This window comes from Falco naumanni, chromosome 1, assembly GCF_017639655.2.
Source record: "Falco naumanni isolate bFalNau1 chromosome 1, bFalNau1.pat, whole genome shotgun sequence".
Classification (NCBI taxonomy): domain Eukaryota; kingdom Metazoa; phylum Chordata; class Aves; order Falconiformes; family Falconidae; genus Falco; species Falco naumanni.
The window spans coordinates 104,120,112-104,147,797 of record NC_054054.1 but is presented as its reverse complement, the minus strand read 5'-3'; the positions used below and the strand labels follow the sequence as shown (position 1 = coordinate 104,147,797).

At 40.4% G+C, this 27,686-nt stretch overlaps 1 protein-coding gene across 1 annotated transcript in view; it reads left to right on the top strand.

Moving 5' to 3' along the window:
- Window positions 1-2,142: 2,142 nt before the first annotated feature.
- The window catches only part of SPNS3 (sphingolipid transporter 3 (putative)), a 40,309-nt gene continuing 14,765 nt past the window's right edge, over window positions 2,143-27,686 (top strand). Inside the window, exons 1-9 of the mRNA XM_040613710.1 lie at window positions 2,143-2,413; window positions 6,116-6,181; window positions 6,647-6,783; window positions 7,303-7,454; window positions 8,331-8,397; window positions 9,332-9,522; window positions 11,398-11,550; window positions 14,728-14,917; window positions 20,349-20,414. Coding sequence (XP_040469644.1) covers window positions 2,206-2,413; window positions 6,116-6,181; window positions 6,647-6,783; window positions 7,303-7,454; window positions 8,331-8,397; window positions 9,332-9,522; window positions 11,398-11,550; window positions 14,728-14,917; window positions 20,349-20,414 — 1,230 coding nt within the window. The 5' untranslated portion in view covers window positions 2,143-2,205. The remainder of the gene's footprint in view (window positions 2,414-6,115; window positions 6,182-6,646; window positions 6,784-7,302; window positions 7,455-8,330; window positions 8,398-9,331; window positions 9,523-11,397; window positions 11,551-14,727; window positions 14,918-20,348; window positions 20,415-27,686) is intronic.

Genomic DNA, 27,686 nt, shown 5'->3' with positions numbered 1-27,686 from the left:
TTTTTTCTGTTTATAAACATCGAGCCTCGCAGTAGGTGTCAGGAGCTGACAGCAATAGAGGATGTGCCCCTGGAACTCAAAGGACATTGGGACTGAGACATTACAGCTATCCAGAGCAAGGGTTAAATCCTGACCAGCTGCCCTGCCGGGCCTTCCTTACAAGGTTTGAGATGCGGCTGGGCATCAAATATGGAAAATATTCCTACTAAAGGATATAGAGGCCAGATCCACAGCTGCCTTGATTCTGAAGAGAACAAAAATGTAAAAAAAACAATAGCACAACTTGGACTGTTTCATTTCCCATTACTAACGAACCCCTCTGCCGCAAGCAACTAAGCTTCATCAGTTTGATTCTCCAACACCCTGTTTAGGCTGTGCTTCTGCGTGTTGCTGTTGGGTTTTCTTTTAGATTATATGTTTTTAAAAGTAAAGAAATAGTTTGCAGCGGCACGGTTCCGCAGCCGGGCTGCGCGGGGGGGGCGCGGCTCGCCGGCCCTGCCCGGTGCGGTGTTTGAGCGCCACCCAGCGACACGATGCGGTATTGCGCTGTGGCGGCCGCCGGGGGCCGCCTCTGCCGCCGCTTCCTCTTCACACTCTCCTGGGCTGAAGTAAAGCAGAGCTGATGTTCGCCTTGCCCACCTTTAAAGCCAACTGTAATTCTTCAAAGTAATTTTAATATTTTTTGCATGTTTTTTTATCCACGGTTGTGGATGTAGCTATAGTTTTTAATATCTGCAAAATTGTGCTCATTCTTTATTGCTCTCAGGTATAGCTAACTCTTGTTCATTTTTGGCACCCAATGTAGGGCATGAGGTATTTGAGATAAGGATAGTAACTGGGAGAGGTAACAGGCAAAACATGGAGTGAATACAGCAAGACAGCGAAGAGCAAAATGATCACGGGGTATTTATGTTATTCTAACTGTGGTGAAGGGATGAGGGGTGGATTGTGTGTAAATTGTCCTGTTCGGTGATGTGATGTTACTTTGGTTTTGGTGTAGCAAATTTTTTTTGATGCAAGTGAAGTTTGTGTCATTAATGTGGATTTTAAGGATAATACTTAAATATGTGATTTACAGGGGCAACGGGTGGAATGTAGTGGGTTTGCATGGCAAGGTTTTGGTAGCCAGGGGGCTACAGGGGTGGCTTCTGTGAGAAGCTGCTAGAAGCTTCCCCCATGTCTGATAAAGCCAAGACGGACCCAGCTCTGGCCAAGGCTGAGCCCATCAGCAACGGTTGTAGTGCCTCTGGGGTAATATATTTAAGACATGTTACTTAGATCTTGTTCTGGAAGAACAAGAATGCCTTCCTGTGTCTTCCTTTACTCCACCCTCAGACCCCTTTTTGGAGGAGAAAGGGGAAGAAATCACACTGCACAATTCAGGACAGTGGAATGCACACAGTTCTAGCAGGGTGAAGAGGGGTGGTTTTGTTTACATCTCCCTTTCTCTGCTTACTAGAGCATTCTCAGGTGTTTTTTTAATTGGTTTGGTTGGGACTTTTTGCTTGGTATTCCCCCTTTCCGCCCAAAAAAGAAACCCCACTACAACCAGCAAGTAGTCTGGAGTATGAGTCTTCTGCTTAAGATCTGACCTAGAAACTCAGGACCCTACTGGAAAGGATTTTGTTCTGCATGTAGATCTGGCCAGTGCAAAGCGGATGAGCAGTAACAGGGAGAAGTGACTGGTCAGGTGGCAGGGACAAGGCTAGGTACCCCTATTTTAAAGGCTCTGTGTGTGTGTGTGTAGCAGGAATAGAGATCTGAGGTTCAGAGAAAGCAAATGACTTGTCCAGAGTTGTGCAAGAAGTCTGTGGTAAAGGAGGGCTCAAGTCAAAGATAGGTACCAGCTCTAGCAAATGAGCTTCTCTTTATTTACTTTTTTTTTCTTTCCTTCCCTCTCTTCTCTAGAAAGGCTATTTTTAGCTCTGGCAACTCATTGGGACCTTAGCAAAGATTATTTTAAATTTTGTGTATGCAATTTCTGCAATTTTGCTTTTGCAGAAACACAGAACTGCAGCTTCTTTCTGTTTAAAGTTCTTCCTACTGCAAGGAACGTTTAATTTCAATTTTTAGTGGCTGGGCTTCATTGCCGGAAATGACTGTAGTGATTGAAGTTCCTCATAGCCCAAACACAAAATTGACTTGCAGCTTGGTGCGCTAAGGAAACCCTTTCATAATCTATGGTGACATTCTGCACTGGGAAATATGCAAAACCCTGGTGCACATGAAAATACAGGTTTGCAGTCCCAGCCACCTCCTGAAGAGCAGAATTATGGAACTACTGCAGCACATGGGAGACAAGGTCCATTTGTGTCTGTGTCAAGGAACGGTCCAGCAAAGAGAGATTACTTGACAGCTGCTGTGCTGTGCTATGCAAATTTGATAAATTTCATGGATTGGTTCATTGTGCCAGGTGAGAGCCTATTTTCTCCTTCTGAGGAAAAAAGAAAATTAAGTTCTCAATAGCTCTACTTACTCTGTACTTACAAATGTTTTCTAAAGTAAAGATATGCTTTCTGTCTTTTTATTCTTTCTCACCTGCTTTAGCCCATTGGTCATACTCCTAATGAAACTTTCAATTATAAATCTTGAGAGACAATAAATTATGTATTAGTTACTAATGGTTAGTAGGATGCTATTAAAATCACATCTGTTAAATGCTTAAGATTCATATTTTTAAATCTAAGTCTCTTATAAACAGGCTAGCATACAGAGCAAGTAGTCTATTTGTTGTGTCTGGATTCTACAGATTTGACTGAGAAGGTTCCTTTTATTGCATACAGCAGCTTACCAGGCCTTCTTTGGATCTAGTAGATTAGATATGGCATTCTTTTATCTGATGACTAGTGATGGCATTCCCCTCATTAAAAGTACAAAAATTATGTTGTCTTTATGCAAGTTTGTTTAGGGGAGGCTTAACTTCCTCATCTGCTGGAAATTATGTGGTTTCTACAATAAAGAATGTAATGTGATTGTGTAAAGAGAACTAAGACCCAATTCCTTAAGCATCACCTACCAAATTTGCAATTTGTTTTCTAAGAAATAACATCCTTCTTCTAAAATGTTTGGAGGTTTTTTTGTTGGTTTTTTTTTTTTTCCTTCACCTAGCCATGAACAGTAAAGCATTGCTTCTAGTAAATTTGTGGGAAATTATGTTTTTTCCTCTTAAACTGTGGTGTGTGTAAAGTACTCTGTTTAGCATCACTCCTAAGCATCTACCATGCTTCCAGGGATCTGATTTATAAATTGGGAGGAAATACTTGTTGTGAGCTTACTATATTTTACTTTTGAGTGGCCTGGAAATCATAAATGTTTTAAAACCTTGAAAAAACCCCAAAAGATGGATTATTAAATTTGGAATTGATGTCTAGTGACAGTACACAAACTTAATTATTTTGACTACTTAGAGCATTCAGAAATTTAAGGCATTTGGTCAATATCTTTAAAAACTGAGAGGCTAGTAGGTTGAGGAGTTTAAGGTTTTTCTGTTGAATGCTTCTTTATCACACATTTAAGAGGGAAGGAAACAAGTATGAGTGTGTGCTGAATGATACCGCAAGACTGTTAGTGAAAAACTTCCATGTATGAGTTCTATTGTCAAGGAACTTTCCCTGGAGAAGGGTAGGGGACAGGAGGAGGATGAAAATGTCTTTAAGATGTGGGATGCTAGGAGGGTATGTGCTTGGAAGGATTAAGTGCAAGCAGTCATTTGGCTCATTCCAGGCTTTGAACTATTCTTTGGCTCCTGTACATGCAAAGAGCTCAATATTTTCAAGAACGCCCGTGAAGTAAATCTTACCTCCTTGTTAGCTTGCTCAGTTTCTTGTGAGTGAGGTACTTTCAGGGACATGTAAGAATTTGGGAGAAGAGGTGGGGTAGCGTCCAGGCCTTTGAAATAGTAAACATCTCCTGTGATTACGATATATGACTAAATCATTTTTTAGTTAGCTCTATGACCTCCTGGGTCAAGGGGGAAATCTGTAAATTGCAGTTGATACCACAGCAATATACCGTTTGTCTGCTAAAATTCAGCTGCATTACAGAATTCTTGCATCAGTCCTTTGGAGTTTGGCTGTCCATATCTATGAACATACTGTTAAATATAAGCTAACAGGAAAGTGAAGAAGGAGAGGCTTGAGCATTAATTTAAAAGTAAGCTGATGGCAGTTACAAAGTTGTGGTTTCCGGCCAGTTTTGCTCACAGGCTTTGACAGAGTTTGCATCAATTCACACAGAAAACAAGCTCTTCCACTTGTCTGCTGAACTTGAGTCTTCAGTTTGTTAGAAACAGTGATCATGCAGACTTCTTCCCCTCTGATCTGTCACCCTGTTCCAAGCTGTTCAGATAAATGCTTTGTAATTTGCCAATAACTGGTCAGGTCAGTTATGTGAAGGGGATAACATTTTAATGGTGCTCAGTGTGAAAGTTAGTTTGAGATGAAGTTGTGGTTCAATTCAAGTCTTTTGTAGGCTGGAATTTGTTCTAAATACTCTGTTCAAAAATGAAGTTCCTGTAAGACAGCATTTCTGTGCGTTGATAATTGGCTACCAGAAAGAATAGATACAATTGATTGTCCTGTTTAAATGATGCAAAATGTTTCAATGAAGTCACCAACTTAAACATCTGAGACCAAGTTTTAGGAAAATCCGAACTGCAGATGTTCAAGAGCGATTAAGAAACAGCTATAAAACCTTGGGTGCTGCTGTTAGGCTAGACCTGGATCTACGCTGCCTTCGAGTCAATCAGTAAATAGTGAGGAGATATTTTGCTGCAGCCACGGAGACTGTGGGACACCAGGGATTTGGCTATAAACTAGCTGGCTCAAGAATGCTTCTAAGTAGCTGCAGCAGCATAATATATGACATAACATGTAAAATACGCTGTAGGAGCAGAATAGGTGCCCCTTGCTAACCTCACCCTGAGCTCCATTCTGCCGCAGATCAGCTTCTGTGAACACAGCAGACGATTAACACAGAACTTGTTTTCTTAAGTGGTGGCTTCATCCTCTGAATAATGTTTTGATTTTGACTCTTTTGGCAAAACTAAAGCTGCATGAGAAGAAATGTCTTTTTTTAATCAATATCTTTCAATATCGGAGTAAAGGTATGCTTATTCAAAGCACTGTCTTCTGCTATTTTTATTTTTTTTTTCAGGAATATAACACAGAAATGCAAGATAGGTGAGACGGTAGATCTGCAGCCTTGTATGAAATGAAAATGACCTTTTTGTCTCAATAGCATTCATGCATCCATGAGGTGCCAGATCCATGGATCTTGCCTCCATTTGTTGCTTGTGTGACTTTCTTTCACACCTTTCAACAACATTTTTCCACAGCTATTGGATAGTTAGAATTTGAGGTGGAGTTTCTGTCAGCCATTATCACAAATAGAAATGATCACTTCTGGTGAAGTTTGTCTGTCCTTGTCACCACTAAAAATGTTAATTTGTTAATCTCATCTGATCTCTGCAAAATGGTCATGGAAACATGAACAGAATTACACAACCAGAACTGTGATCTGAATGACAGTAGTATTTCCCTGATTTAGCCACCATGGTTTAATGAATACTGTAGCCATTTGCATCCTGAAAAATCCTACATGCACTAATTTGAATACTGTTTATAGTGAAAATATGAACAGTTATTATTAACAGAAGGCCTTTCAACTCATCTTAACATTTTAAGGTCACTAAGAAAATGTTAGGATTAACTGTATAAGAAAACTGTATAAGATAGCAATCTCCTGGCTGCAAAACTTTGCCACTGTTTTGTTTCATGTTGTGTCCATGAAACTTTGAACTGTAAACTGTTTATGTGCTTATGTACTAGCGGTGTAAAAGAAACAGAAAACTTGTGATTGAAATAGTTGGTAAACTGACCCTCATAAAACACGTATAGTGGAAGATCATGGATTTTTTCTCTAGTGATAAGAATTTTTAATTCCCTGTGTATCTGTGCTTGTGGTAGAGTAATGGTTTACATTGAAACTAGTGAGCTAAATGTGCTGCAGTTCTTGGCAAGCCCTGTTTTTGAAATAAATCTTTGAGTTGACAAATTAATAGAATTACGAGGAATGAGCAGGGTTTGCTATCATTCAGTATTTGGCTCTGTTGCAGGGATCCTGTTAGATATACAGAAATACTTCAAGCTTAGCGATGGGGATACAGGTCTACTGCAAACAGGTAATAACGTCTCTTTTGTTCAGATAGTTTACTTTGCCTTACATCTGTGTGGTCTGTTCCTAAAACACGGTATAGTTGCTTATTTCTTCTAGTTCCTACTCATGTGTGGTGTTGCTCACTTCCACTTGTGGGCAGGCTGACTATAATGCAAAACCGAAAGTCTTTGGTTCAGTGAAGACTGCAGTTCAGTCCTTCAAAAATCCCACAGTATATGAGTCACAAAAGATGAGGGAATTTCGCAAGAAATACAGAACCTGAGCAATTCGCACGTTTCATTTTTGTATAGGTTTGTTTTGAACCTGCATTTATCTTTTTCTAAATATCAGTATACCTACTAGTTCTACATACTCAGCCTCCCTTTAACCTCCGCCCTAAAAAATAACCTGTGTTTGTCTGAGGGGTGAGGAGTATGCCTGATAAAAATAATTTGACCAATATTGTCTTTGCTCCTTCTTGGATTTTCAGTCTTCATCTTGTGTTACATGCTGGCTGCCCCCATCTTTGGATACCTCGGTGACCGGTACAATAGGAAAATCATCCTTGGAGCTGGTATTTTCTTCTGGTCTTGTGTAACATTAGGCAGTTCGTTCATCAGTGAATTGGTAGGTTGCTTTTTTTAGAGAGTACTATGAAAAAGATGTGCCTACATCTTGCAGGAGTTTGATAGAGTCCTTCTCTAATCACATTTGGCAAAGCCATCAGTGAGCCTGGACTAAATGGAACTTCGTGCAGGAATGCTTTAGGCAATGCCGGAGTCCAGCCTAGGCAGTGCAGGACCAACACATTAGTGTTGCAATTGATGGGATCTTATTTTTGTCCCAAACGTTTCTTGATTACGACCTTCTGGTGTAGCAGCTTGTTCAGCAAGCTTGTGGTCTGTCGGCCCTACCCTGTAGTTCCCTCTGGGTGTCACTCTAAGAAGTCACTATGCAGAAAGTAGAAACCACAGCAGTGGGATGTCAGGGGAGCAGGTGTGAGTGGGGGGAATACAGGCATACTCAAACGGCAGTGGAACTCTTATTTCCTCTGGTACATTTGATCCTCTAAAATGCACCTCTTTAACAGTAAGGATGTGTTCTTGCATGGGGTTTTTTGGACTGTAATATGTCTTTTCTCTGCAGTATTACTGGATATTCTTTCTTTCACGAGGACTAGTTGGCATTGGCACGGCCAGTTATTCCACAGTAGCACCTACCATTATTGCAGACCTCTTTGAGGAAGGAAAAAGGACCACGATGTTATCTATCTTCTATATCTTCATTCCAGTGGGAAGGTTGGTTTTCTTGCTTTGGGAAATTCTGACCACATCTGCAATTCAATACACCCTGAGCCTTGATTTTGACATATTTTTATGCATATTTGTATTGGCTCTTGCAAAAGGATTTGCCACTTGCTTAGCATGCTTAAGTAGAGCTGGTTAGGCTTATTTCTATATTTACCTTGAAGAAAAATTTGCTTGCTTTCCCCAACATTTTTTAGGAAGAATCTAAACTCTGCAAACCAGTAGGCTTTGAATAAAATATTTAATGAAGTCTAAAAGGAATATGTGCGTGGGGGTAGGTAATTTGTTTCTCGGTTTTGGGAGACAAAAGCTTTCAGATATTTGTTTATTTGACAAATTTTTCAAAACCTCTCCATTAAATGTCTTCCAAGGAAAAATTGGCATTTTCCTCTCTTTTAGTTAAAGTGAGATTGTGTCTGAAGAAGAGGAAGAGAAGGGCTTTTTAAGTGGTTTGGAGGCATATTCTTCATCAAAGCAGGCAGCCAAGGCTGAGCCCAGAAGGCAGATTAAAACAGAAAAAAATTCCTGCAGGACTTAATTCATGTGACTAGTACAGAAAAGAGTAAATAATAAACTGCTTTATGGGATGTCTGATCTGGGTTTGCAGTGTCATTCTACAGAATATATATTCCAAGGGGAATCTGAGACATTATTGCCACCATCTCAAGTCTGCTCTGAGGAGGTTAGACTCTTTTTAATACTGGCTGGCAAGAAGACTAGCATAGACCATGAGGGTTGTTTCTGTTGATCTGTTTTGAAAACTGTGACAGAACACTTCTCTGTGCTCTCCTTAACTGGCAAGATGTGTCATTTCAGCCAGCAAGAATTCATCGGTGCCTACTGATTATTCCTTTCTGTTGCTTACAGTGGTCTTGGTTATGTCCTAGCAGCCGGCATGGCAGGTATCACAGGTGACTGGCACTGGGCATTCAGGGTGAGTTACTCACTTTCACTCATGGCTCTGAGCCATTCACTATAAGTTGAAATCATCCCTGGGGTTTGGATTACTTGTGTTGAAGGAGGAGAGCAGCGGAAGGGCTTCCTACTCTCTGACTGATCATGAACTTGGTGTTTAAGAGAACTCTTCCTGCAGGACAAGTGGAAGATTTATGCCTAGCTCTTGCAGAATGAAAGCAGGCATAGGTGAAATTGTACAGCAGCCAGGGCAGGTGCTGATGTTCCTCTTAACTGAGGACACACTTGGAATGCTTGTCAGTGCACCAAGGACTACTCAAACAGAGGAAACTGAAGGTGAAATGATCATTATACTGGTAGCACCAGTATAATTCTTCAGGAAAATACAGAGAGATTGTTTTCTGAGATGCTGTTTGGAACATCTTCTATTATTTGAGAGTTTCAAGAAAAACCTTCTTCTGTTCTGGATGTGTCATCATGATGTCTCTCTGTATTGAACACCTAGTGCTTAGGAAGTACTTTGTCAGATTGTCCTAACTTACCTATAAAATTAACTAGCAGGTACAAGACGAGTGAGGAAGAATGCTTACTGGAATAACAGTCTGATGTTACTCAGATAACACGGATGACTGCATCAGCGATTCTTGCATTTGTGGCCAGAGTACTACAGTACAGTTTTCTTTCTTCACATGTTTTTCTCCACAATCAGAAGGAGCGATCATGTGTCCGTATGATGGGAAAGGAGGATCTATTTTATCTTTCCTCCAAAGTCACGATAGATCACCAAACTCATTCTTCTTTACAAATATGACGCACAAACAGCAAGTCACATCTATTTCTGAACGCATCTGCATTTCCCCAATATGTAATTCTAATGCTGAATTTGAATTGCTGTGGAGTTCTCACTGTAAGACAAAAAGGTATCCTTGACCTAACCAGTCTTGTGTTTACAGATAACTCCTTGCATGGGAGGTCTAGCACTGGTTCTTCTGATTCTACTGGTCCCTCACAGGACCCCAAGAAGGACAGCAGCACACAGAGCGCTGAGCATCTCTGGCACAATAAGAGTAGCAGCTGAGAAAGCAGGTGTGCAGAGAACTGCCAAGACTACTTGGTGTCAAGATGTCATATCACTTGCCAAGAAGTAAGTCATTTCAGCAACACAAGTTCCTTCCCTCCATTGAGGAACAACCATTCCATTATTAGAAATATGGCCATAAAATCCCACTCAGCTCCCTTGTATTGCATGCTGTATACAAGATGATTGAAAAGCCATTAGTAAAAAATCTTTCTTCCAGTCTTTTACAGGAATGCTACACAAGAGATCAAAGTTTCTTTGCTCTGTTATCCTTCCATTTTGAGAACGGGGAAGGAGGCAAAGTTATGATGGCAGTGTGCTGCTATTTAAATTCGACTCTACTTTCTACGAAGTTTCCCCTTCCCTTTTGCTTTAACATATAGGGTAAGCTAGATTGGTAAAAGCACCTAATTAGCAGGTAGCTATCTGTAATTCTTAGTGCCTGAGGAAAGTTGGATCAGCATGTCCCAGGCAGCCTTTATATGGTATTTCTGAGCCTGCTGTGCCTCTGATACAAGAGGTCAGTCTGTAGGACCCCAGTATGGTTTATAAAGTAATTGTACGTATGTTTTGACCAGCTAACCTGTGGCTGGCAGATGACCTCCTCTTTTAACCATGCAAAAAACGAAAATCAATACCAGCTGACCTGCAGGACAAAGCAAAACAGTGGCTGCAGGTTTCTCATCCCCCGCACTGGTGATAGCCCTTGCTGGTGCAGGTGGAGGGGCTGGATCCAGCTGAGAACAGCGGGTGCTGCACCAGAGCTACTCCAGGGCTGCTGCCCTGGGGCCCCATCAAATGCATTTTGTTTAAAGGCTTACTTTCCTGGGACCTTGTCTGTCTTTGGAGGGTTCTTCTCGAGGATCCAGCATTTTCTAGTTGACAATTAGATTTGCATCCTGTTTGCATCCAGAACAGCAAGTACACTAGAGAGCCAGTTTGTTGGATCACAATTTGCAGGCAGCATGGTCTGAAGGGAATAAAAAATGAACTTTCCTGAAGAAAAAATGAGCCTTTCTGATGTTTCAACAGCTAGACTATTGTCAAAGTTGCTTTCCTACAAAGATGTTCCTTACAACCTCCAGCAATGTTGTAAAAATAGATTTTAAGTTTCTTTTCCTGTAGCAATTGATTTCCACAGGTGGTTCCACTTTTAATCAAGCCTAAGAGTCCTTAATCTTTAGAAGGTGAAGAATTAGGTTCATATCTTAACAAACCCTTTAGTTTGGTGGTCACCTGGTCATTTCAGCATTATTACTTAGTCTTAAGATTTCATATCTCACTATTGACCTCAAAGGGGACTTTATCCTAAACTATTAACTAGAAAGATGCCATTGAAAAGTTAAATTTCCCCTCGGAAGGAGACAAAGTTTGGATGGTTTTTAAAAATGCTTCTCCTTTTGTCTGAAACCTTGTTGTGCAGACTGAGAATCTATTTTTACTTACTCAGGTAGAGTTAAAGAGTGCTTCAGCCACTGCATCTTAACAGTTCGGAAGATCCAGATGTTACTGTAATTTATACTTGTTACTCAAACAACTTAAAACCATCCTGAGGCATTTAGATTTGCACGTAGAACACTTCATTTAGCTACTGAGCCATTGAATTCTTGCCCACTCTCCTTTGTTGTAGTTCTGCTATCAAAAATTTCACAGCAATTATTCTAGCAAAAGTTGGCAATGCAATCCACAAGAGACCACGACTGGGATTTAACATGAAATCAGTAGGTCATACTCTTTGCTCTAATTAGGACTTTAGTGTTGAAGTTCATTGATAAAGCCTCATTAAAGTTTCTATCTTCGAGGGAGTGCATTTTGATTATAAGATGTCTGAATGAATTATTTTGTTATTGCTTGAAATCCTGGGTATTGCAGGTAGGCTTTCCCTTTTTCCTCACCCCCATTCTTTCTAACATCTCTCATTTTTTTACTTTTGACTTTTAGCTGGAGTTTTGTGTGGTCCTCACTGGGTCTGACTGCCATGGCCTTCGTTACTGGAGCCCTGGGAATGTGGGTACCACTGTTCCTTTACAGGGCTCAGGTTGTCCAGGGCATTGTATCACCATGCTTGGAAGAATCATGCAATTCATCTAACAGGTGAGGTGTGCACAGCTGTGGAAACACACTTGGAAACACTGCACAGTGGTAAATCACAGTTTGTTTCCAAAGGCAGAAGGTAGGATGTGACTGCAAACACTTCTTGTGAAGGCAATTGGGTGTGAATATTAGACTAAATTGCTTCCAGGTATGCAGAGACACTCCTATTTGTTTGTTTGTTTATAATCACTCTGTTAACTGAGAAGATGCTGCCAGCCTTATTTAAGTAAAGGCGAAAGAAGCAATAAAAGGAACACTCAGGGGAAAAAAAGGAGCCGCTTTAGCAAGGAGACTTCAGTCAGCTATTGACTGTGCACCCCAAGCTTCTTAAATACCCATTGAAGTATGTGTAGACCCTGTGTTTTAATAACTTTCCTATTATCTTCTTGTTAGTCTGGTTTTAAAATTCCTGCTGTGTTGGCCAGGTCATTGTGACTCCCAGGCTAAAGCAAGCCTGATGAATTTGATCTAGTATCATATCATTACATGAAAATTGGATCATTTGTTCTTGTGAGTAACTGCCAGCAGATCTCCACTTACAGAGGCTGTCCAGACCAATAAAGATTAATAAGTATCAAATATTGGATACTTTACAACAGGAGAGGATTTGGAAGTAATAATAATACAACTTTTGGGAGATCACTTTTCCTCAGCTAGGAAGAGATTTTTTTTCCGTACAATGTGTTATCCAGAACAGAAAAATGTATTTGGTGTTCCTTTTGAGTCTTCATGGCCACCCTCAGTGACAGGGAGTACTGGGACAATTCTATGTACTGACTTCCCTACCAGTGGCCTCCATACAAGTGTCCCTACGTTTCTTCTGGAGATATACCTAATCTGGTTTCAGTCTCTGCCTTCATGATGGATTTCCAAGAACTAACTGCTTACTACCTTGTCTTTACCTGGAAAGACAATTGAAGGGAAAAGCAGTAATTGTATCCTGATTGTGTCCTCTGGTAATGGGGTTCTTTTGCTTTTCTGCAAATGGAATAACCAAATTGACTCAAAAGTGGTTTCGGAGTTGTGGTGTAACCAGATGGGTTGAACAGTCATCCACAAGTACTTCAACGGGAAATGCTGTTGTCCTTCCATGGATGCCACCATTAGAACTTCACTTAATAGCAAATAATGCTGAGGAAGGGAATGAACTTGGGAGTCTGGCTCAGGGTAGGCAGAGAAGGGAAGCTGAACAATTTGAACTGTTTGGCTGTATCTGTTAACAGATACAGTTTAAATACTTCTAAGCTGAAGGTGTTAGCCCATGTTTTGTTTTCTAATCTACCTTCTCAATTACGTATTCCACAGTAGTGTTGCTAAAGCAGACGCGGTCTTCAGGGAAGTAAAATGGAGCACCTGATAGTTTAACCTCATGTACTGCTTCTTACAGGATGCTTTAAAAATAACCTTGGCATAAGCTAGTGGCAGAAGCAGCATAAGGTGGGTTTAGACTCTTATTCCAGGGGGATATAAAGAAACATATAAACAGCTATGTCAGACCTGTAGCTGATGGTGCTGGAAGACTGAGCTGCACATTCCGAGACCTGCCCAGGGATACTTTAAGGACCTTTTCCCCTCTGGCTGTTCAGCAGTTGCAGGCTTTGGTTAAGGATCAGAGCTGTGTCACTTACACTCCCTGGAAACAAATTCAAATGGCACCACAGCTGACTCAGCTCTCAATCCCTTCAAGATAAATAAATAGGCAGTATGAAGTTTTTATTTAGGTCTTTATGCAGGTGCTTTTGAACAGACCAGACGGATAGGTGAGCATCTCAGATGCTAAAAGATCCTGCAGGAGCCTTTCCCCCTGCCTAGGCTTCTGTACTTTCCTACTCCCTGTCAGCTGAGCTGTGGATTTAATTTTGGCTGTTCCCTTTTCTTCCAGCTGTAGGTTTATTTCAACTGCATTTTACAACACATGAATCTTGTAAACACAATTGCGTGATTGCTTCGATCAACTAATGTCACCTTGGAACTTGCCTCTGCTGGACAAATCTCTTAAGACAGCTATTCTGCCTAGTGACAATCTATATTGTCACTATCAAGCTATAGTGAGTGATGGATCAGAATACTGAAAAAATTACAGGGAGACTAAAAATATGCTTAAAGTCTGTTACCTTGTATAGCACTACTTTTTTTTTTTTTTGTGTGTAGAATTACTGACTTCCTCCTAATCAGCCAAAAATAAGTTAAAAATCAGATGCACTGTAGTTTAAAGAACTAAATCATATCCTACCTAGTTACTTTGCTTTGCAGTCAGAGAAAGCTTAGGAAAGTGTACAGAACTTGCCATGTAGCACTCTGAAACATTTAGAGACACTTGTGCTCAGGACACAGTGCTCATGTCCCTGTTTGTCTCAGGAGAATTATGATGCATTAAACAATCAGTGGCACCACTAGTCTTGTTGCAAGAGACTTGCTTTGTCATTAGGATCTCATTTGGGACAGAGAGAAAAGTATATATGGAAGTCCCTTTGGAAGCTGAATCTTCTAAGCTTTTCAAACACATACCTTTAAAACATGAACTTGTCATTCCTGGCAAACACATTTGCATTTACAGACACAGAAAGCTGAGTGGCATTTGAAATTCTGCATTCAGAAAGTACTACATGGACCTCCCACTCGTTAACTATTCAGTCTTCTTTGAACTCTTTTGGGAAGTGGAAGATGTTTCCCATAGGGAAATGACTCATCTCAGCTGTGCTAACTAGAGGGTTATAATTTAGATGTATATAATTCCATGTGATAGGAACTCTTCCAAGACAGCAGATTGTGATACAGCGTTATTCCATCTGTGTTTTAGGGATGACTAAGTAGATTAGTTCACAAGGTAACTGAGATGACTGTCTCTCTGCGAAATCACTGGATATCCAAGCCAGGTCATACTGAGAAGAGCCCTCCTTGAGCCTGGGTGCATAACAGCTGCTCTGTAAATGGGAAAATATCTGCTTCACAGGATAGAGCCTCAGTTGCAGAGGCATAGCTTCAACTGAGGCTTGGGATTAAATCCATTTAGAGGGAGCGGGAGGGTTAGATCGAGTGGAATAACATTCAAGTTCCACATTAAGGATTCCTCTTAAACTAAATGTATAAGCTAGCACCATTTCCCCACACCCCCAACCCCCTGGCCCCCCAGTATGTTCTTACTATGCTCAACTGAATCCTTTGTTTTGTCACCAGCCTAATATTTGGAGGCATCACCATTGGGACGGGAATCTTGGGTGTCATCGCTGGGGCAGAAGCTGCAAGAAGATTAAGGAAGATAAACAATAAAGCTGATCCTCTGATCTGTGCCACAAGCATGTGCATTTCTGCTCTGTGCCTCTACATAGCCCTGATGGTGGCCCAGACGAACATCCTTTCCACTTTTGTAAGTGCCAATCTGTCTGTCATTAGCAAAATGTCTTTTGGGATCCTGGGGAGAGAGGGAGTGGGGAGGAGGAGGTGAGGGGTGGCTTTGGCAGAATTCTCTGCAATCTTCTAGACCATTAAGAGGTTTCAGTGACTTGCATCAATGTGGCCTGCCAGCTATGTACTGCGCATGTTGCTCCAATACTGCCTGCAGCTGCGGTCTGTCCTGTGAGAGCTGTGTTGTGCATTACTTGATCCAGCAAAAAGGGCAGGCAGTTGGGGCTCAAGACCTACAATCTGCCCAAAAAGATGAGAATAGTAAGCCTGTTAGTTAGCTGCATGAAGCTAGTGTCCCTTATTCACAACTGTAGTTCAAAGAAGTTTCAATTTTACATTAATTTTTAATGCTATGTGATTAATTTAGTATTCTTGTTGATTTTTCCTCTCTGAATACTTAAAGGTTGGTATTCTTGTGACTACAACATACACAGTTCTTGCTAAGAATAATTTAGCCATCACCTTCAAAGGCCTAAATCACTAGCTGATCTTCAAAGTCAAGCTTTTGGCAATGCAACCTGAAGTATAAATCACTTAGGTTCTGTTCTCAGTAAAGGGAAAACCAGAAACTTACCAGGGATGACAAATTGTTCAAATACAACCCTGTGAGAGGTAACTTAATGTAAACCTTATCTGAACTATAATCTGGTAACAGCTAGAGAAAGACTCCAAGCATTTTTCTTGTGACTCCATAGCCACAATTACCATGATTAACATAAATAAGAGGATCCAAGTAAAGTTAATTACAGTAATCAACAGTTCTTTCCAAAAGAGTACTTTTGCAGGTTTTTTGCTTCTAAGAGTAACACTTATTCAAAGAGGTTTTCCTTTTGACTCCTCAGGAATGTGTATTCCTATGGAAAAGTGCCTTTACACCAAAGGAAAAAAAAATGGATTTGTGTGTCTGAGTGTGTGTATACAAAGCAAAAGGTGGAATTGAAGATTATTTTTAAATTCAAGAATGGATATCTGAGTGCCATAAGAATTAGCCATTTTTCTGTTTCTCAGGTTCCCTCGTAGTCCCACTCTGAGTATGTTCTTAAGTTCATTTTTTGTCATTAGCAGTGGAGAGCAATAGTTTAATTTGCCAGTCTGTGTTAGATGAGTGAATCAATATATTGGTTTTGAATTACCAAAATATACCTTTTATGAGGACTGATAAAAAGAAATTTGTTTAAAATGTTTCTCTCCTTGCAAACAGCATTCTCTTTTCAAGCAGTGTGTTATCTGGAAGGAAATTCTAAACTGGGATAGGGATAACTGTGTTCTTTATGTTCCTTCCTATGGGCAGACGACGTGGTCTTTTAGCCAGAGACTTTGCCATTTTGTCTTTTGCTTGTTGTGCTTGATTCAGGCGTTGCAACATGTAACATCAACAATGTGCAATGATAATAAATTGTTTGTAATCTAAGTACCTGATTCTTCTACTACTTTTAGCACTACAGCTGCTTAACTATTGCCTTCTCTGGTACCTGCCATGCCTCTCTTTGCTTTCTAAACAAGATTTGACACTAGTCATACTGGTGTGAGAATTGGAGTGGCGTGCCAGCTGGTGCATCTAATTTGAAGGTCCCACTGAAACAAATCTTCCATTTGTGTAGGACACGAGCAGGAAACTGGCTTTCCAGTCACTGTCTGCTCAGGCACACGGACATTAGCAAACCTGTCTCCATCACTTCACAGTGAGGAAGCTACTGAAGCAAAAAAGCATACGTGCATCAGTGCACAATTACAGTAGTTTCTATATGGTGCTTTCCACTGTCTTGAGTGGATAATGAAGGGAACAAGACAGGTTTAGGTTTAACCAGCTATGGCCAAAGCTGGAAGATATGTTTAAAAGCACAAGAATTCTAAGTTAAATATGGCAGGACTTCCAGGGTTTCTGTTGAGGTAGATGGACTGAAATGCCATGCGATTTGTCTCCTCTTTCTGGACACTCAGTTCTTGATTTTGACGACTACCTTTGAAAAGACAGAAAAAAAGTACCTGGCTTTTTTATCTCAGAGGCAGCTTTGTCTAAATCTGTTCCTGTCTTCAAAACAAGATGAAGCACCTGCAGTGCAGCAGGTGCTTTGGAAAGTCATGACTGAACCCCGTGACTGGGAACCTTGGACAATATTTGGTGTGCTGGTAACTTAGACTTAAACAAACTTCTCTTTGATGGTAATGCTGTGTCAGGATGCAGTCTTGACCTGCAACTTGCCTTTGAAGGAAGCATTCCGCAGCTCTTGTCTCTGATACATCTGCCCAGCTGTTTAACAGCAGAACATGTGTTTGGCCCTGACATTGATTACAGTCTAATTCTCTTCATAGTGTCTTTAGGTATGAATGTAAACAGTCATCTACAAAGCAAAATCTCCTTAACATTTGGGACATTTTTCTAGTTGTATCCTTTGGAGATCAACTTTAAGTGTTGTCTGCTAAAAAAGTTGGAGAGCCTGGGGAAGGTGACAGCAACAAAATATGACGCTTCACGCTTTTCTAGGTACACTTAGTGGATTAGAATGGGCATGCCACAAACATGATTGCACAGATTTAACGGGAACCTTTTCAATATTTATTTAAAATAAGAACGTGAGATGGTGCGAGGAATATTGAGAGATGGTAGGAACAGAAGGATACACTTTAAATAGAGCATTGCTCTATTGTTTTCCTGCCATCCTCAGCCCTTGTTCATGGCACTTAAGGACACAGTTTAGTGGTGGACTTGGCAATGCTAGGTTTACAGTTGAACTTGATGATCTTAAACGACTTTCCCAACCTAAACAATTCTATGATTCTCTGAGTCTCCCTAACCAAGTACAGTACTTCCAGGATGTCTCCACCTGTTTTGGAGAAAAGAACATAAAATTCTCTTCTCTTTATTGATTGCAGTTGTTTTGCAGTTGGGTGGCTTAGAATGCCAGCTATCCAACTATATTGCATTTATTCTGCATGAGAAAGGACAAAATTGATACTGGTTTTAGACAAAATACCTTGATACAATCCCTAGAATGATTTATTACCTTCCAGAACTGTCTGGGTTACATTTTTCTGATGACTCAACAACTGTAAACCACACAAGACCTTAGGAAAGAAAAGAAAAGCTAACAAAGTTAGCTTTATTCTCTAACGTTAGCACAATTCTGTATGAAATAATTAATCTCCAGAGTATGAGGCTGTAGCCACTGAATATCACATTTTCTTATCATGGATAATTTTTCATGAATTCCTATTCCTTAAAACTCCAGGCTGATAGCATAACTTATTTTGTAAAGATGAATTTTGCTTTCTTTTTTTGCACTGTGCATGACAAGCCTTTGTTTTTAGGGGCTTGGAGAGACTAAATAACTTGGAAAAAGCATAAAGAGAAAGGAAAACTGGAAACAATACTTCAAAAGTGCTAAATATCACAAGATTCCTGTAAGGGAGGTAGACCAGTCTCTCATTTGATGTATAAAGGCAGTTAGTCACCTATTCCATTGATGGTATCTAGGAACAGTTTGGAAATTTTCAGAACCTTCTGCTCAAACAGTTGTTTTTGCATCTTGTTATATCTGAAGTATCAGCCAGGATTTAAATAAATCACTCGATTCTTCGTCTCCTTCCTGATTCGCTTTAACCTGCACTGTCTCTTGCTAGCTATGGCAGAACTGACAGAATTTACCTAAGTTCATGCTATTATCGCTGTATAGCAGGATTCAACTGCACTTCTGCATTTGCCTATTATGCCTCTGTGGTACTGCTTTGACTGCTTCAGAGGCTGCAATTCTAAGTTAAGCAACAGCACATTTAAAAATTATTTGTATGGAATTGGAGGGAAAAAAAAGAAAGGAGGCTCCCTGATGAATTTGGATCTTCCAAAGGAGTTCAGAGAGTATTAGCTTGAAAAAAGAAGATGAAGGGCTACTATTTTCTGGTGGCTGCAAGATCTGACATCGTTAGTCCTTATTGTCAAGTGGCTTGGCAAAAACCTGAACTGTGTGATATTGTTGCCCACGCTAATGAAGACATTTCATTTTATGTTTGGCCCAGAGTTCTCTAATAAAAGGTGTCACTTGCTTTCCAGCGAAGACTGGCGTGCAGCATTGTTTCTGTAGTCTATAGACTGTTATTGCAACAGCTGTGGAACTGAAGAAGAATGATTGCATTCTGTCTCTTGCAAGGGCAATGTCTGCCAAAGTTGTATCAGTGGAAAGACTTTGATAGTGGGATGCATAAATCCAAGACCTAAGGTGTAGTCAAGGAGTATGTGAAATGAGTGTTATAAAAGTTAAAAAAGCAGGAATTATGTATGGAGGAGTAGATTCAGCTGCATTTACAGAAAATAAAAAAAATAATATAAAAACCTATATAAAGCATTTTGAAGGAAAATATGTCTGGGTAAAGATCTATACTAAATATCTCTGTACTTAAATGAACTTTTTCTCCAGATTGGTTTGGAGAAAAAAACACATCAACAGTACGGGCAAGAAACCCAGAGGAGGTAGAGGTATCATAGGAAGACGTACAATAGGTCTGGTTCTTCTTGGGAGAATGGAAGTTAAAAACAACCAAAAAAAAGTTTGCCACTGTGCCTTTCTTAGGACTGTGTTTTCACCAACCAGATACAACATCTTGACCAAGACCTGACCAAACAAGGTCCCGGCACTTGTTATTATAATGGATTTTATTTCCTAGTTGCCATCTGACTTTGTGACCTGCACCACTAAATAGTTTTTGCTTTCTAGAACTCCTCTAGCTTAATAGTGTAGCTTTATTGCTTTCCTCAGTATCAGTTACTCAGTACAGCCTGTTAAAATCTATGTCCAGGGATGGCTGAAAGGGTTAATCTTTTCGAAGGCCACAGCTGTAAGAATTGTTGGGGGCCCTATCCCTTTCCTGATGGCTGGATCCCCATCTGTGATGAATTAAGGAATTCCCACAGGGCACCAAGGCTTTGGGGCTGCCTGTCTCTTGGAGTCCATTTCATTCTGGAAGTCATCTCTCTGAAGAAGCCTTTAAAGTGCTTGTACCGGCACAGAGGAGTTCTGTTAGTTCATTTGGAAACCTGGGCAAAGGAAGGTCTTGGAGCACTTTTAAAACTTGAACTGAATGTTTCTCTTCACAGGCTCTTGCTTTTCTCCTCTTGGGTTCAGCAGTTCACTACAGTTTATTTGGGAGGGTGGTATATGTCTTCTATTTTGACTCTTCCGCTGAGGATTTGTGACACAAAGTGACTCATGCCTTTTTGGTTCCTTTTCCCCCTTTTAAGATGAAGTGAAGTGTTTTTAAGTGTAGACAGAGATGTTTAATTTATAAGTAGATGGGTATGTACAACTCTTCCATAGATAAGCACAGTCAGTGAGCCTGCCTGCATCTTCAAAATAAAGGGCAACGCAGTGTGTATAGTCACCGCTTTCTTTTTTTTGCAGATTTTTATTGCATTTGGAGAACTGTTTTTATCTGTAAACTGGGCTGTTGTGACAGACATACTGTTGGTAAGTGCTTGTGAAACAATTGCTTTATTTTGAGGTTTTCCGCTTTTCTCAACATAATATTGTTCATAAGCCTGCATCCTGGTGGCCAGAAGGACCTCTGCCTTCAGGAAAGAGGTGAATGAACTCTTGCTAAGAACACCCTTATTGGTACCCTGCTGACGTTAGGGATGTAATCATGTGCCACAACACGCAGCTGTGCAAAGATGCCAGTAACAACGTAGGTGAGCTGGTGCAGTAGTTTAAGCTCTTTGTAAGCTCAGAAAGGAGATGTCCTGATTTGGATGAAACTCACGCAAACAGAACTATCTTGTGCTGCTGATACCCACACGAGTCTGGATTTTCTGTACAGCTCTGTGTTGTTGGACGTCCACCAGAAAATGGTCTGCATCTTAAAGAGGGTCACTAATAAAAAAGAGGGTCTGTCTATAATCAGAGATTTTCTATTTGTGCTGCAAAGGTTTGAAAAGATGATCCAAATGGGAGAAAGTCAATATTCTGGAAACTAAAGTGAGCGAATCCATTACAGTCCATCATTCTGAACTACTAGCAAGTTCCTTTATTTGAGCATACAATGCAGATAAAATCCAGCACTTGTAAGTCACATTCATAAGTGGTGCTACACTGACAAAGTGTTAGGTAAGCAGCAATGCTTATGAGACTCTTGGGGGTTCCAGGATTGACACCTCAAGCCCAAAGAATAGCAGTGCATTATTCCTTTGAACTCGGTCATCCGTAACTTTCTTTAGAAAGGAGTGATGTGAAAAGCACAATTAGTCTAGGTATCAATGAGAAGCTAGTTCTTTTTATCATTGCAGAGAGTTTTAGTGTTAGTAATTTTTTAACGTACTTGAGTTTTCACTCCAAGAAAAAATTTGGCACCCTTTGGTTTATGCTCTAGCTCCACAGTCACTAATCAGCGTCTGTGTAAAACATGGGACAGATATTGTTGTTACTATCAGTGAAATACAGAGATTACTGCAGTCTTATGAAGTAGTTTTTATGACTTTTTTTGAAAAAAAAATTCCATACTATGAACAAACGGGATATAGTTTATCAGTCAAATAAGCAAGGAAATGGTCTACCTTGTTCATATCTAGTAATCAGACTTGAGCAAGCTGCTTTAAGTATCAAAGCCAGAGCTATTAACATGATTGACATTCCTTTTGTTGCTGCCTGTGGGCATAACACAAAGCATTTAAATTGACACTATCCTTTACTACAAAGAATATTGTATCTCAAATGAGACCCAGACACTCTACTTTGGAGAATCTTCTGTGGGATCACTGTGTTGCAGAACGGTGGGTGTGACTGTAACCCAAAAATTTCAAGCAGGATGCTACCTGAGGGACAGAGATTGTTGAGACAAGTGTGTCATGGGCAAAATGCCAATGCGGTAGATATTGATAAAAGGCAAAGTAGGGAAATTGTGTAAAGCTATCAGGACAAGTGAGAGGAGACATAGAAGTAAGGATAAAGCAGAACAGAAATCTCTGACTGTTTCTGACCCTCAGGCTAATGATGGAAACCCAGTAGCTGAAGAGAGCCCAAGTAAGTGTCACAGGAGCATTTTCCATTTTATATAACAGGTCGTCATTCTAAGAGAGCTCAAATCTATTTGCAGATTAGTACTACAAACTCCACTGTCATAATAAATCTTTCATACAAGAACATAGTGAATGCACTAATATGTAGCACTACCTGTGGTGATGTGTTATAACATGTCACAAGAGTTTAGGACAGTAAATAAAACTTGCAGCCTGTGGCTCATGTGGAACACAGTTGCCTACAAAGCTGTCATCACTGCTTGCCACCACAGGAACTGAAAATGTACAGCTGAGGTTGCTGTCACAATGGTCTTAGTGGCTCAGGTGAACAACTTGGTATTTCTAAGAACTAATTAAAAACAAGTGGTAGAAAAGCTGAGCAGAGAGAAAAGTTTCTCTATTACAGACTTCCATGTAAAAGGATGTGAGAGTGTAGCCAAATGCTGAGGACTGTCTAGCGACAAAAGACTAACTGTGAAGCACTACAGAATTCTCCTTCCATTGATTTGACCTTGCCTTGTTGACATGAGCATGTTTATTTTCACACTTCATAGTTTGAAGAATTTTCCTTTACATCCTGATCAAGACGAAGGAATGCAACAACTTATATTTCACGGTTCTTCAACAAAGCACTGTTGATACTGCCTATTGTGTTATGTTCTTAAGCTACTCTTTCACAGTGCTACTTACTACATGTCAGTTTTCTGCACTCTGGAATTTTAGCAAAACAAAACAAAAAAATGCAGTCAGCATTAGTGAATTGGTTAACTGCTTAAAACCTCAGCCAGCAGCAAGAGGGTTTTGTTTCTTTTTTGACTCTCAAAGAATGGTCAGAAACAATTATCCTTTGAGACAAGAGGTACAGCCTTGAAGCGGTGAAGGTGCTCCACCTTGAAGGTAGAGACAAACTATCACCAGTCCAATCTGAATTTTTTTGTTAGCTTCTATTTCATTTTATTCTGAAATCACTGGGGTTTTGCAACAGAATGAGTACTGTTACAATTAGCATTTTTTTTGCATCAGTTGAGGTATTACTGAAGGATTTGTTTTAAGTTTCTCAATTTACTTTTCTTGGAACTCTTACATCTGCATTCTAATTCTCACCTCTGTGGTTGTTAAAGAGGAAGGTGACATCACTGACTTAGATACAGTTGATATAGGTTGGGAAAACTAAAGCAGGTGTTTACTGTCAGCTCTTTCCTTCAATTCCTTTCTGAACGCAAACTGCAAAGGCTGCAAGGAGCTGTGCTTTCATTCAGGTCAGTTCTCAGACCTCAGCTTGCCTAGGGAATACTACATCATACTGCAAGGGAGGAAGTTCTTGTCTCCTGAGTAACTGACACCCCTCATTTGTATTTATTTTAGAATCTTTTGGCTTTAGGTATGAGCAATATTGCGTCAGCTGGTAGCAAGTGGGAAGGTGAAAAGTTCGGTGGAGCACAGCTCTGTAGTGGTGTGTTCCCCCTGGGAGCATTCAGTGTATTACCATGAATGTGCTTTGGGTTGGATCTGTTGGATTCTAAATGTTACTGATTGTTTTATCAGGAAAATAATGGAATTCAGTTGAATTTGTGGCTCTCTGCTCATTCAGTGGCAATCTTATTTGGGAGTTGTGTTTCGTCCTGCTGAAAACCTGTGGGTTCATTGTATTACTGCTATTACATTGACTGAAGGGTGCCATAGATAACAACAGTAATTTCTCTTTTTGCATTGTTTCCTGCGTGAACTGGTAGAATTTTTGATAATGTGGCTGGATTTGCTAATGCGTGTTCTTATTTTGCCATGGAAATGACTTTTCTTTCTTCCCGCATGGTACTACTAGCCAGACAATGTAGCTAGGAATTCATTTATCCTGCAACCTGTGGAGATGAAGACAAAGGAAGATGCTGACTGAATGATAAGGACTGTCTTTGTGGCTAATACATCAAGATGCATTGCATGTAGCAATCTTTGTGCCTCTTATTCAGCTGTAAACATGAAATTATTTACTGTACAACTACAGTCATAATGTGCAAGTGGAGAAGTGCTGTAGCTGCCTTGCTTACAATACGCTGGCTTACTGGGAGGCTGTACGTGGAGCGTCCCGTATGAAATATGTTTGCCATCTGTGAGGTAATGACACTGTCTTTTAAGTTTTTAGCAGCTAATAGTGTAGGAGGTGCTGGAACTGGAAGGTGATACAGGGTTTGGGAAGGCTACCAACATGTCCCTGTCTTTGGAAGTGCTCTTGGAGGTGTAGGAGCCTTTATCAAGCTGTCTCTTCCATCTGCTTTTTTAGATGACAGCTCTGTCACGTCATCTGCAGGAGGATCTCTAAAACCTCAGAGACAGCATGACTGGGTTTGCAAACTATACCTGTTTGGGGCACCCTGCTTACCTGTCCAGGCATCTGGGCTGGGATCTCCTAGGAGATGAGTGTGTAGGATGTCATCTGCATCGCTGACATGGCACGGGTAATGGGCAGTCACTGCGGGCAGGCAGGATGCTGTGGCTATTTCAAAGTCCCTGTGTGGGGGAGTGTTTGGTTTCTTTTTCTCTTAGTTAATTCTACAGTGCTTTGAGCTCTTGCATATGGTTTCCATTGTGCAGGAGAACCTGAATAATAGCACAGGGAGAGTCTGTATGAGCCTCGTAACTATAGGAAGCGTCTTATCCTTCTCTTCCATTTTTCTTGTTACAGCTTTGTTCCATGTGTCTCTTGTAGTTACAGATAAGAGATATGAAATAAATGTGGTAAGGAAGTGATGCACGACACAGAAAGAGTGAAAACGAATTTATCTTTTCTAATGCCTGCAACATCCACAATACGTTAAGTGCATAACAATATCTGATTTGTATTTCTCAAACACAGCCTGTCATTATCAATAAAAGAAAATAAATCTTTATCTAGGACAGATGACATGATACTCTTGGAGAGCCAAGAACTGACAGTCTTCAGTCCAGTACAGCCTTCTGCTGTAGTTTCTTCATCTCTCTTTCTGTACAAGAGCCTGCCCCCAAAATGCAGATGCTCAACTGGTACTCCGGGAAAGTTCTGAAAGAAAACAAACCTTGGGTAGACTGCATGCCCTCATTCTAGGCCAAAGTGTGCCATGACCACAGTGAGGAGGAGCTGTTGGACTGTTCCCTCGTCCCATGGATGACAAGGATTTCAGCTTCCAGATCAGCCAGCCTCACGTGACTCCATTCTTACACTGGCCGGGGACTGGATGCAGTGTGATGGCAACATGACATTCAAGTGGTTTTCAGTAACTGAAGAGATTTCCAGGACACCCCTGTTTTAATATTTATTCTTGTTGAAGAACTCTATCTAAATATTCCTAATGAAAAATAAATATTCCATCCACAGTAAGAATATCTACTTTGGAGACACTAGGAATGGAAAAGGGTACAAGATAGCTGTGTGTGTACAAAGTAAGGAAAGACTCTGTGACTTTTAATAAAACCGCATCACATACAGTACTCGTACTGGGTGCAAAGATGCTGCTTTAAGATTTTGAGCAATTTGTGTATCCAAGTTTGTGGCCATTTCTGGCTAAGAAGGGCATAGCCAGTGGGGACTGGGTCTTTACTGAAACTGCTTGCAGTAGGGTAAGCAGTACCGAAAGGCTCCCACTGAATGGAATGAGTTATATGAGCTCTTGAGAAACTCCCTCTCTGAACAGAGGAAATTTGACTGTAGAAAAAAAGGACATCACTGCTCATTGCTGTGTTTCTGGCATTCCAGCGGGGTGTAAGGCATGTTACTGCTTAGGAAACTCTGGCTAAAAGAAGGGTTTGCTAGGCAGAGACAAGAGGCCAGATAGCCAAGTTGGCTATAATTTTTGCTACTTGTGTTGGGGAAAATGTTTTTATTTTTTTTCTCATTTTAGATCAAATGTTCTGTTAAATCTAAATGGGATTCATAGCCACACTTCTTATGAAAACAAGGTTTGCTGCAGTCTGTGTCTGCTTTCTTTTTAAGTTTTGAAACCATAGAATTCAACCAAGTTTGATAAAGCGTTGGACGCCTCAGGAAGACTTGAGTTCATAGAAGCCTTGTGAAAATAGGTGACCCTGCTGAGAAAAATTATCCAAATTGGTACCCCCCCAGAAAAGCTGCATTTAGGAAAAGACTCTGCAGCATGTACGTCTTGGCAAACATGAAAGAAAATGGTCGAAATAGGTTTGTGACAGAGAGACATACAGCATGAAAACCATAGCGATGGAAAAAGCTTGGTATGATACTTAAATCTACAAGATGTAAATCCTACGTTATTCTATGAATGAGTTTTTATCAAAACAAATTTTTTTTAGGTGTTTTGATTCTATACCTGCGCCGCTTTTCATACCAAGAATGGTATGTCATGCATGTATGTAATGGTAGCTCCTGCAGATGGAGGGCTGCATGAGGGGAAGGAATGCAGCGCTACAGAATCCTCTGTCAATCTGCCCTTGAATGCCAACCATTACATATATATAGCTTATTGTCCTTCCCGTTTCTGCATCTGTACTAAGAACTCATAGTTTCAGTATAGCTAAAATGCTGTAACTTCGTGGTATGTATAGGTCCTGACTGCATGTGGCACTGAAGTGTTTTTCACTCTCATTCTTACAAGAGTAATTAACCTTCATGTCTTGCACAATATTGCTTCCTTACTCATCTGTTTTAATTAATGGAGTTCCACTCACCCTAAAGATGTGGCATTAAAGTTGCTGCTGTGATTCAGCTGCATCTTAGTGGTAGGTAAATATTTTTTTATCTAATATTCTGAGGCCTCACAAACCACAAAGTTTAGTTAAATGTGAAAGCAGGGTCTTTTTTTTCTTCTAAACCCAATTTGGAATGCATGTTAGTATTTCCTTGAAGGCAGATATAGAGCCACAATACAGGTTATATACCTTGAATTTGTCTCTTGGTAGAACACCAGTCACCCTGTTAATTAGTGTTTGAGACACCCTAAGTGATGTTCAGATCAGTTTCCAAAAAAACCCAAGTTGGGGAATAAAGGACTGGGAGAATATTAAACATTTGGTGTCTGATATGAGCAAGTGGTTGGAAAACAAAGGTATGAAGGTTTAAAATTACTTCTGTCTCATTCTAACTTGTCAATGCATTTTGCATAAATGTATTATTGAAAGAGAGAGACACAAATTACATAGAATCATACTGTACTTCTTCAGGCACAGCTGATCTTCAGTAGCACAGACAGAAAGCCCTTATTACCCCAAAATGACTATTTCATTTTAAAAAGTAGTTCTGATCCACGTGATACTTTGCCACGTTCTGGTTATGCGCCACATCTTCTCCAACTTATTTAAACTGTGTGCACTCAAACGCATAATCATTTGGATGTATTGTTACTAGTGTAGCTATATCTCAGGTGCTATCCAGTAGCAAGCAGCAAACATCTGCCATCAAAGGACAATCGGTCACCTTCTGGTCTGACAGGTTGAGTCCCCTCCCTCTGTCTTCACATGGTCTGCAACATCCCAGCTGACATCCTTTGCAGCCATGGCAGCTACTTCAGGTTCCAGGTATCTCAGTTGCCCCCCCAGCAGTCTAGATTGTGTCTGCCAACACAGTGTCGTAAGAGATTTTTCTCAGAGGCTGTCCTTGCTGAATCCCCTCATTAGTAAATCAGTATGACTGCAAGGGTTGCTGGCTGGAGGTTTCTGTTAGTTGTGTGGCCAAGTGAATCTGTACAAGCTGCTGTGAGGCTACAAATGGAAGCAGGGGAGTCATGTT